The sequence below is a fragment of the Perca fluviatilis genome, chromosome 16 (genome assembly GCF_010015445.1).
Source record: "Perca fluviatilis chromosome 16, GENO_Pfluv_1.0, whole genome shotgun sequence".
NCBI lineage: Eukaryota > Metazoa > Chordata > Actinopteri > Perciformes > Percidae > Perca > Perca fluviatilis.
In genome coordinates, this window is record NC_053127.1 from 21,072,215 (window position 1) to 21,087,279 (window position 15,065).

Genomic DNA, 15,065 nt, shown 5'->3' on the forward strand with positions numbered 1-15,065 from the left:
ACCACATCCAGCACATTGTGTGTCTGTCTGGAAATATATACTTTCTTCAAAATGCGCTAAGGTGCGATCAGATTCTTTAGTTGCTTTTGTTTACTCTGTTACATCAGTTACTAAGGACTCAATTATATTCAGCACAAACTCTTTTCTCAGGTTTAGCTTCTTCTCAGGTAACAAGTGATGAATTTCCCAGCAGCAGGTCAATCTGATGAGCTAATGGACTGATGATGTGTCCAGTGCATGGAGTTCCTGGATAACACCTAATGAACTAATGGTAAAACCAGACCTTTAACATTTCATATTGATGAATTCAGACCGACTTGTGGTCAGCTTGAGAGAAAACAATCCACCCAGTGACTCATAACTGAAACATGATCTGCTTAAATAGGCAGGACCAGGGATCAAACAAGCTGAGACTTCAGCACAAGTCACAGCAACAGATAACTTTTAAATCAAACTACATTCAAAGATCTGCTTGTCTGTTTATGATTGTATGCATTTCTTGTTCTGTTTTGCTTGTAAACAGATCTTGACAAGTTCAATCACAAATTAGTGCTTTTGAAAATGTCTGAAAAACAAAACAAGCCAACTCAATTGGCTACCAAACAGCAAAATAAGTTGTAATGGTAAATAATGGCGTTGCAACTTTTATAAATTAAATTACTGACCTTTTTGAAGCTATATGTCTTGCATTAGAATTGCACAGAAAACTTTCAAGTAGCAAAGCTATATAGACAATAGAAGAAAATAAATGTAATGGCTTCTTTCACAGAGCAAAATGCAACCCATAATAACAATAGAGGAAAATCCTACTAAGTTTTTGAAAAAGGAAAGTGACACATTTGTGTTAAAATGATATTTGGTTTATTTGGGTTTCTTCCCTTTTATATAGTCAGTGTTGCACAAACCCTCATCAGTGGCTTTTTACCAAGTATGATACTCCAAAAATCTTCATCAGTAAAAACATGTAGGACATAGAGAGACACTACATTGTTTAACTGCCCTCCTTCAGAAATCTTACAGTGTTTCAACACCGAATTAAGCATTACCTCAGATTTCAAAACAGAAATGGAATCTTCATACTTATAAAGAGAAAATGCGTAAACAGATTCAATTGGATTTACAGGTACTTTGTAGTATGTATAATGCCATTTTGTCCTTTTAGTTGCAGATTATGCTTTTAAATTCTTGGTTATTTACTGCTGGTAAGACTTCACATTAGGCTATCCTTGCTGGACAACATCAAAATTGTGAAACACTAAGTCTATCATTGTAATGTACCGTGCAAACAGGTGAATTATTACACTTTTTTTGCTGCTTAATGTACACTACAAAAGCATGTACGGTACTAAGTCGGATTTCCCTGAGAATTACTAAAATACTCGAGTGCCAGCTGAAAATGACAGCTCCACCTTGACATGTCGTTACCATACAGTATAATCTGACAAAGACCAACCAGGAAGCTTGTCATTCCAAACCCAAACCGAACTAATAACACAAGAAAGTCATCTGTAATTGAAATGCTTATTCTTTTCATTGTCCAGTCCAATGTGTGCAAATCACCAGTCCCAATGTCCTTTTGTGCACACCTAAATGTCTCAATTTGAGGTAGGCTGCAGGACTGTGGATCAAAACTTCTTTAACAGACTGTCTTTGAACCTGGTAAGATCAGTACTTTTGAATTATCTCCTGTTTTGTAAATGGCCTTCATCTCCTGTCCCGAGGCCTGCTCCTGTCTCCCTGTCTGCGGTCATCCCTCTCCCTGGCTCTGTCCCGGTCATCTCTCCTACCTCTGCTGCCCCAATCGGTCTCTCTGTGTCGGTCCCGGTCCTCCCTGTCTCTCGCCCCTGGTCTATCCCACTCCCTCCCTCCTCCACCGCCTCCCCGTTCCTGCACGGAACCGACCCCGAGGTTAATGGGTTTACGGAAAGGCCTGTCCCTGCCGCCGAACCGCAGCTGTCCGGACTCTTTCTTCCCCCCCTGACCGCCGCCTAGCCGTCGGGGGACCCATCCCTTGAGAGCCCTCTCTTGTTCAAAATCCACAGCCACTTCGTGCTGGTCAACCACCAGTTTGTTGGCGTCCCGGCGTGCCCGGACAACAGACCGCTCCTCCTTGTACTCAATGAAGGCGTATCCTTTGGAGAAGCCCGTGACGATGTCCCGGACCAGCCGGAGCCGCTGAATGTCTCCGTACTTGGAGAACACTTGGTGCAGTTTGTCCTCTGTTGTTTGGGGGTTCAGACGGTACACAAACAGGGTGAGCAGTGGGTCTCCAACAACGCCTTTGTTGGGCTTATAGCGGGCACCCATAGCTCGCCATACCGCCCGGTCATGGGGCTCCACGTCCGTGCCGTCGATGCTCCCAGCTTTCAGCGGGTCGTACACCTTCGCTATCGGACTCCAGTCAACCATTGTTACCCCAAATTAAGTTACAAACGTCTCCTTCTTCAATACATGAGTTTCAACGACAGTTTCCAGGCGGTTATTTCGCTACATTAATGGATAACCAGCTTCTGAGTGTCCCCCATAGATGTTGAATGTTCGTAGTCTGCAGTTGTGCGTGCATCAACAAAAACATTCCGTAGTGAAACGAGTTCTAGTCGGTCACGTTTAAAAAGGTTCCTACTTACTCGATTAAGGTTTAGATACTTTCTAAATAGGCAATGTTGTAGATTATAAATAATTGTCCTGTTTTATAACTATGTGTAAATATAGATGTACACGTATTTACAATTTATGTTGATAAGTATATAGAATTAAAGTAACCAAAAATAAATAGCTTACACCATCCCCAATTTTCAGTGCCCTACATTTATCAGGCAGGTCGGTTGGTCAAACTCAGCTCTTTTACTTTGAACAAACACACTCACTGTCATTTCTGTATTTTAAAATATATATTGGCATAATAAAAATATTACATCTCATAATTAACAATTAATAAAAATACCCATAGGTTGATTAAATGAAATACGTTTTTACTCATCAGTCAATAAAGCACTTTGGGACGGTCTGTGATAAGCGATATATAAATAAACTGTTCTTACTACTTACTTACTGTTATAGCTGTTAGGACCTGTTCATATCAGTTAAGCGTGGAAGTTCATTTTTGACCTTGAAAAAAAAAAGTAGTTTGACCAAACAATCCACACTAAAGGTTCACTTACTATATAAAAGTAAAATGTTTAAATGTCCTCAGTTTCTACCAAGTAATCCTATCCAGTAACTAAAATAACAAAATACTTCCAAAACTATTTTATATTTTGTTCAGCTCCATAATATGAAATGACTAAATGTAAACTTTATTCATGTAAATTGCATTGCTGTATGTAAACACTTATGTAACACAGGGCACAACATGTTACAAAAACATCATTTAATAAAACAGTGAAAAACACACTGGTTTTTGGCTCCACATCGACTTAATTATTACAAAATAATAGAGATGCTTTCACTTCACTGCTATGTACAACTATTTTTGTGGTTTATTACTTTGTTATAATCCAGTGTCCATTGTACATTATCAAACAGCTTTGAGAAGAGAACAAATCTTTCTCAGTCTATTTTCAAAATGTCAGTTTTGTTGAGTAGATGGATTAGATATTCTGTCTTCTCTCTAATTCTATGGAGGAGTTGTCCTGCTCTTCAGCTCCGCTCCTTATCTAGCAGTTTCCGATTGCCATTACATGTCCTCCACACTCCATTTATATGCTTCCTCCTGGACGGCTTTTTTATCCGCCATTCGTGAGTAGCGTTTCTGTTCAAAACCATTTGACCTGCGAGACACACATAAATCAAGTTGCACTGTTAATTCTGCAAGCACACCCTCAACTCCATCTTTGATTCACCAGAGAAAACCTCCCTATCTGGTTATATTTAATGTAGAGGCTAGGCTTGCTGCGGTAGTTGATGTTAAACAATGTTCAGGCATACACAGTTACATAATTTGCCCGCCGCCCACGCCATCATTTTGCTTTATTTTAATTATATAAATAAAACCATTTAGTTCTTTTTGCATAGCAGCAATTTTTTAAATACTAAGAGTGTTATCAATACTAGTCAGACAACAAAGCTACAATTATAAACTTGAAGTGTCTTCTCCGTGCAGAAACAGAGTTGCAGCACAGAGTAGCAGAAGTTCACTTATCACATCAAGAGTAAGGAGAGTGTCAGACAATTTGGTTCAAAGTGAAAAGCAAAAGGGCCTATTTGGCAATATTTCAGATTTAAACCCAGTGCTAACAGGGAACCTGATAACCTTAATAAGGGAATCTGTAAACTTTAAAGATAGCACCAACCGGATGCAACATTTGGCTAGAGTGGCCTCGAACAGAAAATCTTTGGCCATAGGCACCTGCAGCGAAAGCTTGACCGGAAAAGCCAGAGATCAAAGTAAGCGCCCTACAGATATTGAGCATCATTGACAAATATGTTTTCTTGTAAAATGTCCGGTGTAATCGGTAACACAGTCACAAGTTTATTAACCGGTGGTATTATTTCCTCACCGTGGCATCCCTGGTAGAGGCCAATATTGTGATCAGGATTATTGTACACACATGATATGTAAGAGAATAGTGTCAAAGTTAAAAAAGGACACAAGGTAACATTCATCACATTACAAATGCATTCCTTTTAGTCACTCAATCACAGACTGAAGCACACACTGTACCTGTCAACTCCATCCCAGCGATGGCCTGGTAGAATATTAAAGCGGTTTGGAGGTGGTGGTGGGCCTTTATATCGAGGTTTGTCTGCAAATCAAAAATGATGATGATTTAAAACATATAATGTAAGTGGTAACAACCATTTTGCATCAGTTAATTTAGGGAACAAGGTACACATATGTAACCTTGTGTCTTCGTATTGCGGTCTTTTTTCCGCCTCAGCATCGCAGCCATCGGATCTCCATCCCTTTCCTGCTCTCTCAACATGCGGTCAAGATCCTCGTCATCGCGGTTACGTGCCAGCGGCTTCTGGGCTTCATGCACGGCATCTTCAAGTTTCTGCTGATGCATCTGGCCCTGGGCCAACCTATAAACACATGTTGACTGTAACCATGGAAACCAGTCTGCACACAACACATTTCAAATTCTGATGTGGTCACAATCACACTGCCTTCTCATAATGTGTGAAAATCTTATGCAGACTCACCCTTTCCCCCACTGAGCATATTTCTCATCCTTTGCTGCTTTTTCTCCAGCTTTCCTCTTCTGTTCTTCCCTCTCTGTATCCAAATCCCTCCTTTTACCACTCTTGTCTCGGAACACCGTCTTGGCATTGCGGGATTGATCTAGTCATAACAGGAAAATAGGTATGAAATGTCATCTGAAAGAGGACTGCATCATTCAACTTCACAAGAACTAATCACAACTATGACAAAGACATTTGAAGTATGCATAGATCATGTAGATCATATGAGATAGAAAGTCCTGTGAGTTCTGCCATCAACAGCTGTGAAGGAAAAGCATCTTAAAAAGGAAAGCAGCCAACCTTCCAGTGGCTGGTTGATTTTTTCTCTGCGTCGGTTCTCCTCCTGCTCCTTCCTTAAAACATCTACAGAAACCAGACCTGCCTTCCCACCAGAAAGCATCCTCGGACCCTGAGAAGAAAACAGAAAAAGGCATTTCGTACACAGAATTGTTTTTGGCAAATATGATTTCATATCACTCTTTGAGCTTCTATTTGCTCACCTGTGACTGGCCAGGCCTACGAGGTGGTGACAGATCTTCATCCGAGTCCTTTCCACTCCGCGGCCGCCTCCTGGGTGGCAACTGATCAGAATCAGAGCCTCGTTTTGTTTTTGAGTGCCTCCTTGGAGGCGATTGGTCGGAGTCTGAAGCTTCTCCTTTTAGGGGCTTTTTTCGAGGAGGTGACTGGTCAGAGTCTGAATCATGCTTGTTCTGAGCCCTCTTTGCCAGTTGTGACCGATGAGGATCAGGTTCAGAAAGTTTTTTACTTGATAATGATGATCTGGGCTTTCTTCTGCCAGGGGATGAATCTGACAAAGTAATAAGGAATTGTTTAGTGTAGTTTTTAATATAACTAAACACCAAAATTACTTTTCTAGTGTGGAAGAGGTTGTTAGGCCAGTTGGACTGTGAGGGGATGGCAGTAAAAACACTGGCCAGTATATCGATATTTTTGATTTATCATTTAGCACATTTCACTGTACCAATTTTATTGGATTTTAACACTATGAATCCTAATATACAATACTGCTTTCTAGATTAAGACCTCATAAAAATTACTAAGTAATAGTCTTCTCATAGTGACTTCTGAAATATTTAGAGTTCCAGCAAAATGAAAAATATGTTTCAGTTTGACCTTCCACTATCAAGCAATCAAATGTGATGGACATCAACTACTTAATAGGTATTTTCCAATATATTAGCATTAAATAATATTGTGATATACTGTATACCAATATTGCAAGGTTTTCTGGTTGTTGTGATGTTTATGTCTTTACTAGTATGACCTTGCCCTATGCAGAAAGAGACCAGGTTCAGCCTCAAAAATCACTTTTGATCACCTTTCTCACCTTTACTTTGTGACTTCCCCGATTTCCCTGACCTAGAAGGGGACAAGCCTGGAGAGTCATGGCGACCACTTCTGGGAGGAGATATCTCTGGAGAGTCATGATGACCCCTCCTTGGGGGGGATGTGTCTGGGGAGTCATGGCGACCTCTTCTGGGAGGGGATATGTCTGGAGAGTCATGACGACCTCTTCTTTGGGGCGATGCGTCTAGGGAGTCATGGCAACTACGTTGATGTTGATACTCTCCTCCTTCCCCCTCTTCGGTGTCTTCATTTTCATCAGCTATTTGTAGAGGAGACTTAAAGTAAATAAGCTTGTTCAGCCTAGAGAAAAAAATTATATTTACTTCGTTCACAAATACCAATTACCTCCAATCACTTTCCATCTATTGCTGGTTCTGAAGGCTTCCAGCTGTTTCACTTCCTCTGGTCGATCGTCAATCATCTCAGCAATCTCAGTAGACAAAACACAAGAGAGGAAGTTTGGAGAGTGTTCAGCGATATGAACATTTAACAACCATCATAGACTTTGCCATGCCATCTATCTCTTTATACATATGCTTGTGTGAGAGCATTTTCGACAGTGTTGTAAGTTAATTTAAAATTACGTATACCATGACAGGTGTTTTTTTATCCATATCGCCCACTCCTATCTATGATATGACATTGCTTCTCTTTAAACAAAGCGATGCAATTTTCTACATACAGCTAAACCAAGATAAACCTACCAAAAAAAACATTGTTTTTGTATAATCCCATGATTCCCCTTAGAAAATTACAGAAATACGTGTATACAATGAAAGTACATGGCATGTTTATCAGGGGCACATGAAGAAGTTAGCGGGCTAATCGCTGCACGAGAACAAATAATATAACGTTCTATCTGTATGAATGAATGGGCACAGGCTAGCCAGCTAGATGGAGATAGCTAACGTAAAGTTCTTACCACTGGAGCTTCCTCTTCGTCTTCTTCAATCTCCTTCTCCTCTATGGCCATCTGTTTCCAGTCTATGTCATCGTCTACTATTTTAAGTCTTTGATAAGAAGTAAAAGTGAGTTAAGTACACAAACGTTCCACTCAAAAACTAAGTTTATTACAACGAGTGGCGCTAAACAGCAACAGCGACCTCAGCTAACGTTAGCTTAAAACACACACCCTGTCTAACAGCTTAATTAAAACGTTTCCGCCGACTCACCCTTTTTCAGGAACCTTACGTCGTTTCTTTTTAAGCTTCCCCTTTGACTTCTTTGCATCTTCGTCGGCGGATAAATAACGTTTTAGGTACTCAGCTTTAGATAGCTCTGGTCCACTGCTGCCATATGAAGCGGCCATCATTATGTTATCGGAAACTACGGATAGCACAGAGGGTCAAGAACGCAATTTTCAGCCAACTCGGTCAAATACCAGACGAGAAGCTCTGCTAAGGGTTTATGTCATATCATGTAATGTCAGATAACACTCTTTTTGCCTCTTTGGATTTTAAATGTAACCGGCAAAAGTGTGTGTGTGTGTGTGTGTGTGTGTGTGTGTGTGTGTGTGTGTGTGTGTGTGTGTGTGTGAGTGAGTGAGTGAGTGAGATTTATGACCACTGATCTGAAATTGAACATTTTTGTAATAAAGTGGGCGTGGGTAGCTACACTGTCAGGAAAAGTGAGATTATGGCAATATAACATAACACCCTACCTAACTAACTTGCATGTTCACTTGTTTTACGGCTGTGTCATACTCTTTTCTTTCTTCTATTTCTTATACTTAATGTATATTTTTTCTGTGTCACCTCCAACTGTGCAATATTTCATTTCTATTCATCCGCACCTTACTCACCTGTATATCTGTGTTCATACTGTCTGTTTATAGAAGGTTTATTGTGTAAATATGTTTGATATATTACTATTATTATTATTATTATTATTATTATTATTATTATTATAACAAATTATATAACTAATTCTATTCTTTTTCTATTTCTTATACTTCATATATATTTTCACCAACGTCTACTTAATGTGTATTTGTGGTATTCTGTTGTGTGTACATTGTTTTTCTTTTGAGCTGCTGTAGCAAAGGAATTTCCCCAGAGTGGGATTAATAAAGTCTATCTTATCTTATTTTATCTTAATGGTTGATTTGATTATACTCCACCTTATTTTCAAAAGTTGCCTTGAGTGTAACTTTGTCCTCACAGTGGAGGTTTGTGTCACAATACTTACTTAAAGATACAGGCATATATTAATAAAGTAATCTCCCATGCCAACACACAAGTGATCACAATTTATCTAATTAGTGACTTCTAAAACCAATTGGCTACACCCAGTATGATTTAGGTCTTATTAAAGGTGATCAATACTTATGCAGATTAGTATTATGTATTCTATTTTTGGAATTAATTCAAATCACTTTGTAGATATTTTCACTTTTACATTAAAGGGTCTTTTTCAGTATATCAGTTTAGGAACAATAACACATTAAATCTACTTTGATTTAACATTGTGAAACAAAAAGACATGAACATTTCCATGGGGTTTGTATACTTTTTTATACTGTAGGTCTAACCTGTACACTTACCACCCTACATTAAAACATAAAATGCATAAGTTGTAATTCTAATCATGTTGTCATCATTAACATTAGTAACACTTTTCTCCAAAATGATGGAGCTTGTGTGCACAACACAGCTTTAAAAAGCAGTGAAATCTCCTGTTATTTCCATCTGTGTCACAGTTCTGGCCCACTATTATGAACACTGAATTCACAACAAGTCAATGTCTCACTCTAAATAGCATCTCTTTATTGAAAACAAATACAGTTTCCAAAGTCATATTTACATGACAAGTTACATACACATACAGCTATGTGTGCCTCTGCAGCAAAAAGCACATCTCTAAAAATTCCTTCTTTCTGGTCATAGAGAGTTATGAAAACATTGTAATACTATTTCAGTGCTCTTGGGAGGAAAACAATAGAAGGAGAGACAAAGTTGCAAGCTATTGATATCTTACTGTATCAACATGTGGGTGTTATTGACGCTGCGTGGTTAGATGTGGGTGTGCCAGCACAATCCTGCATATTTTTTTTAGCTGTGCGTTTGATAGGAGAAGAGTAGCAGACAAACGATCCAGGAGCAGGAGCTCATCAGAAACATGCTCACAGCTGAACACGGGACAAGTTGTTCTGCAGAGGGAGAAAAGAAAAGTGGGATGCAACACTTGACAAAACACACACACACACACACACACACACACTTACACATTTTAACAATTTATTTAAGTCCACTTGAAGGGAACAATTTACAGGGACATAAATATTATAGCACACACGCATGCACGCGCGCACGACGCACACACACACACACACACACACACACACACACACACACACACATACACAGTCAATCCACCTACCTCTCTCTACTTTGACGCTGGCAACCTCCCCAGATATTTTGCACATGTAGGTGGTGTTGTGTGGGAGTTTGTCTGTGAATTCGGCCAGGGTCATTCTGTAGCCGCGAGGCTCCAGCTCCTCCACATAGCTTTTTTCTTTGAACTGGCCCTCTGCTGATGAACCAGACACATTGGTGTTAATAAGGGACTCTTTGGTTCCAGAGGACCAAGAGAACTCATAGCTGTTGATCTTGTTGGGCTTGGGCTCAATCAGACAGTCTACTCTCAGGTCGTTGTCATCTTCAACACACACGGATATCAGATCACACTTTGCTGGAATCAGCAACACTGGGGAAAAAAAAAGACAAGCATTATGAGAAACACAGAGTGGATGAGAGCATGTGAAAAGATATATTTAATAGCAAACTTTATTATAAGCCTTTTTCACAAAAGTCTCCAGATACAAGAAAAGAAATAATTAGTAATAATACGCAATTCTTACCTCCCAGCACTCCAAATACAAACAGAGACTTGAGCATGATGAAAAAGCACCCATCCAACTTTGAAAACAAGAAGAAAAAAGCAAATTACAAAGCATCAATTAAAAGGAAATGTAAACACTCTTTTGTTTTGCAGTGACACACCAAATTGAGTTATGATCCATTTAAATCAGTGCTTCTCAACCAGCAGGTTGCGCTCTCCAGATGGTTGTGAGGTCATTCTGGGTGAGGTCATGTACAGAGACAAAAATAGAACAAAAAGATACTAAGGGTAATTAATTAAGAAATACAAAATCTTTTGGTTTAGCAAACATGACTCATGGGTCACAAGCCGACAAGGTTGAGATGCTCTGATCTAAACTGCTGTAATTGTCCTCTGGTTGCCTCCAGAACTTGACTTGAGCCCACCTGTGGTCCAATCCAATGACTGGACATGATTCAGAGTGAAAGGCACAGATATTTTCTCTTTCCTGTTTTATTGCCTGTTTGTTATACTTTTCCTCACATTTCTCCAGTGCCCTTGACATAGTTTTGCATTTGTCAGTATCCAAAGTCCAATATTACATGAGTTTTTAATGTTAAGTTATAGACTAACGTTTACACATCTCTGCACATACGTAGTTTCTTTTATCATGCCCTGCGTACCTAATGTTCTAGCATATTCTTTGTGTCCCTGATTTGACACTAGTGCTCTTATCTGTTCCCCAAGCTGCAGCTGAACATCTTTGAGTAGTCTTACCTACTTTCAGGGCTGGATGATGTAGCAGCTCCTGCCTGCGTGCTCTTATCCGGCTGGGGGATAAACAGCTGGTGACTTCAGTGTGCAGCACCGCAGAGCATCACACTTCTGAGACGAGGTGGGAGCGATAGAGGGAGGTGGAGAGAAAGATAGTGGGAGGGATAAGGGTGGACCAGAGAGCGCTGATTCGTCTGTATCCTCTGCAGTGCCTGGTGGAGGACACAAGGAGGACTGCAAAACTCTGTCAGCATCATCATTTTCACCAGCAGCTTGTTATGACCTTGTTCCCTTTCCTCTCTGGTCCTCTCCTCACCTTTGTCTCATTTCCGTAGTTCCACTTCTGTCCTGATGTCCCCTTCATGTCTCTCTATGTTGTAGTCTCCCTCACGTTTCCACTTTTAAAGCTGCTCTTATACATTATAAATGACTTGCACAGAGATTAGAACATAGAGTGGTTATTGTAATGTGCTCTGTCTAACAAGCACACAACTCTGCACTTACTGTGTTGAAAAGATTGACCACTTTATATTATGTTTCAAGAAAATATAAAGAGATATGTCATTTTACTGACTTCCTGTTTGTACAGTATTAATGCACAGGATCCACAGGATGAATTTGTGACCCACTAGAAATTTCTAGCACTGTCATGCCAAATGACTCATGTAAAATGGCTCAGTGTCTCCACCCTAAGGCCAATAATAGGAATTTCATGAAATAAGTTGGAAGCAGATTCATAGCCTGCATCACAAGGTGCCAGTGGTACAGTACACCATGTGAAGTTTAGTGGTTCCTGTATGTGGATGCATATGAGCAAAGTCATCCAATGACGGTCCACTTTTTTGAGAGTGAGAGAGCTAAATATTACAACAACGTATATAACAAAAGTATATGTGGAAAGTAGTCTAAATAAAGTGAAACATTTTGTAGGTAAACTAATGAATACTTATTCACTGCCTTCCCCCACTACATAGTCACAGAGTACTGTGCCGTTACCAGCATGCTCCGTGCAGGAGGCAGGAAAACATCTGGACAGGTACCTTGTTTAGAGGATAATGTTAGTGAAAATTGACAAAAGGCCTAATTACTGTAATCCATTCCTCTTGACAATGTAGGGCAAACAAAATACTAAAAATAAAACTAAAACTAAATGATGTAAAAAATGATAAATATAAAGACATTTTGTTGATCTACATGTAACTATTTGCCATTAGCAACATGTTTTGATGGAAAATGAATTCCTGGATTTCACTTTAGCTTATCAGACAGACGTGCCATGGTGCCACCGCCTACATAATCTTTTTCTTTTTTATCTTCAGGCACATTCAGACAAAGCCTCAGGCTGTTCCGTTCTACTCCCAGTGTGTTCTGCAATTTTCCAGTTTCAGTTTCTGTCATTTCTCACCTGCCTGCAATGGTTGCCTCATCTTAACCCCCGACACACAGGTTAGGCCTAATCAACTAGCAATCATATGTCCTTTCACCAGTAGTTTTCAGCGCATGAACGTCAAACTCTTACAGTTTACACACTTGATGTTGCCATTGCATTTAAACAGTTCAATGCATGTCTGTGTGCAACATTGCTGGATATTTCAGCATATTCTATAGGCCCATTAGTCTACAAAGAGCTACAAGTGTCAGCTTTACCATTTATCTTGCATGCTATTTTCATTAATTAATTTGTTATCTTTAGAGACCGGGAGGTGTCTTAGTGAAAAAATATATAATTTGTGTCTAGGGCTGCAATTTACAATTATTTTCATTGTCGATTAATCTGTTGATTATTTCTTCGATTAATCAATTAGTTGTTTGGGCTATAAAATGTCAGAACATTGTGAAAAATGTTGATCAGTGTTTCCCAAAGACCAAGATGATGTCCTCAAATGTCTTGTTTTGTTCACAACTCAAAGAAATTCAGTTTGCTGTCATAAAGTAAAGAAAGAAAACAGTTTCGTAAAGAAAATATTCATATTTAAGAACCTGGAATCAGAGAATAAAAAAAAAAAAAAGACTGAAACAGAATCAGCTATCAAAATAGTTGCCGATTAATTTAATAGTTGACAACTAATCGATTAATCAGTTAATCTTTGCAGCTCTATTTGTGTCCACAATTTAAAGTAACTACTCTGTTATCCCGAATTAGTTGACTTTGCTAGAAATTTGCAGGGAAACCCATTGCTTAAAACTGTTTAAGTTTTTACACAAGGTGAAACTTAACAGGTCAAGTTGTATTAACACAGAGCAGTGAGTTGATGCACTAAACAAATCAAGTTTACATTAGTAGTCATTACTAAAAATCTTTTTTTCTGAAGTCATGTTGTCTAAAATAAGCATGTTAAAGCTTAAGTGCGTAACTTTTTTATATTAATGAACGTCCATTACATTCAAGCCATTGCCAAATGAGTTGCTACAAAGCTAATTAAAGTTACTATATGTAACTTTTAAATGTTTCTGAAACTGTATAATTTTTCATCTGATGATCATAAACGACCTGTAACAGCAAATGAGATTAACAGTGAAAAGAACACTATTTTCATATAGTTTATATTAATGCCTTTGCCCGGGTCCGATTTTTCCTGCGAAGTCACCAAATGATTTACGACAGGTAGACCGCTCTACAGAGCACACATTCTGATGAGTCACAGATTTTGGCGAAACACCGGAAAAGCCTGTGTTAGTGAGTATGCTAGTTAAAGGCAGCAGGAGATTTATATAGGCCTAATTGTATTTAAACTTTATTTTAGAAGATATCTGCTGTAGTTATGGCTGATACTGGGGCAGGGCCTTTACAGAAAAGAAGGAAATTAAATGAAGAACAACTAAGACAAAGAGCAAAACCGAGTCACACTCAGTCGGTCTTTCAACAGATGAAGACAATAATGGGACTTTAAATGATTCAAAAACATCCCTGAATTGGCCCTCAGGTATGTAATATATCTATTTCATTCAAAAACTTTACATTGCGCGATGTGGTTGTATGTCAGTAGCCAACATTAAATTACGTCCCCCTTCCATTTAGCACGTATGTGTTATTCCTTTTAGGCCTTGTTTCAGTTGGCTTACTATTTTCTTTTCCCTTGTCCCCCTGTACTTGTGTAAAGTGTCCTTGGGTTTCATGAAATGTGCGAATTTGAATTTGAATCAAAGTTATTATTACGTTGGTTGCTACAACAAACTCTTAATGCTTTGGCTCATGACACAGTGACAGTGAAGCGTTGCCCGGTTTAGCTCACGATACATCCAGGCTTAGTTACCTTATGCAACACTTGAAATGCAACAATGCACCTGTTACGTATTCTCTTATTGTAAATGAAGGATTTTCTGTCTGAGCAAAACATTCATCGCAACTATCTGACCTCCCGGTAATGCTAACTAAGTAATACAGTTGGTAATGCAGTATTGTAAAGAAAAAACCTTTACAACAGCAGGTGTGGTAAAAACACTACCAATTAAGGGGCCGCTGGAATCATCACAAACTAAAAGTTACATTAACTATCAGCTCCACAAAACTCTCTCTGTATTTCTCAGTATGGCTATGTTCAGAAACTGGTGTCATCCGGCGACTTTCGCTGGCAGGAAATCAAGGGAAGATAATGACCTCTTCTGAAGAGTCCATTAGAGCTGGGCGATATGGAGAAAATCAAATATCACGATATTTTTGACCAAATACCTCGATATCGATACCACAACGATATTGTAGTGTTGACTATTGATGTTCGGCAGGTTCGGGCGTCTGGTAAGGATGCCCCCTGGGCGCCTCCCTAGGGAGGTGTTCCAGGCACGTCCAGCTGGGAGGAGGCCTCGGGGAAGACCCAGGACTAGGTGGAGGGATTATATCTCCAACCTGGCCTGGGAACGCCTCGGGATCCCCCAGTCGGAGCTGGTTAATGTGGCTCGGGAAAGGGAAGTTTCGGGTCCCC

The 15,065-nt window shown here is 39.4% G+C and overlaps 2 protein-coding genes across 2 annotated transcripts; both read right to left on the reverse strand.

Annotated features, from left to right (window-relative positions):
- Positions 1 to 838: 838 nt before the first annotated feature.
- Positions 839 to 2,588, reverse strand: snrnp35 (small nuclear ribonucleoprotein 35 (U11/U12)). The gene has a single exon (XM_039778155.1). The coding sequence runs from the start codon at positions 2,407 to 2,409 to the stop codon at positions 1,705 to 1,707; it is 705 nt and encodes a 234-aa protein (XP_039634089.1). The 5' UTR covers positions 2,410 to 2,588; the 3' UTR covers positions 839 to 1,704.
- A 765-nt stretch (positions 2,589 to 3,353) lies between these two features.
- Positions 3,354 to 7,887, reverse strand: bud13 (BUD13 homolog). Its single transcript, XM_039778153.1, has 10 exons — positions 7,725 to 7,887; positions 7,475 to 7,562; positions 6,898 to 6,982; positions 6,533 to 6,811; positions 5,685 to 5,992; positions 5,485 to 5,593; positions 5,146 to 5,284; positions 4,844 to 5,025; positions 4,664 to 4,745; positions 3,354 to 3,770 (listed from the first exon to the last, which is right to left on the reverse strand). The coding sequence occupies exons 1-10, from the start codon at positions 7,862 to 7,864 to the stop codon at positions 3,677 to 3,679; spliced, it is 1,506 nt and encodes a 501-aa protein (XP_039634087.1). The 5' UTR covers positions 7,865 to 7,887; the 3' UTR covers positions 3,354 to 3,676.
- Between the last annotated feature and the right edge of the window lie 7,178 nt (positions 7,888 to 15,065).

Excerpts from the sequence above, each read along its gene's own strand:
- bud13 (XM_039778153.1), bottom strand. The coding sequence starts at position 7,864 with ATGATGGCCGCTTCATATGGCAGCAGTGGACCAGAGCTATCTAAAGCT. Across the intron at positions 6,812-6,897 it reads TAGATGGAAAGTGATTGGAG|CTGATGAAAATGAAGACACC; the intron begins GTAATTGGTATT and ends CTCTACAAATAG. Across the intron at positions 5,026-5,145 it reads TATGCTCAGTGGGGGAAAGG|GTTGGCCCAGGGCCAGATGC; the intron begins GTGAGTCTGCAT and ends ATGTGTTTATAG.
- snrnp35 (XM_039778155.1), bottom strand. The coding sequence starts at position 2,409 with ATGGTTGACTGGAGTCCGATAGCGAAGGTGTACGACCCGCTGAAAGCT.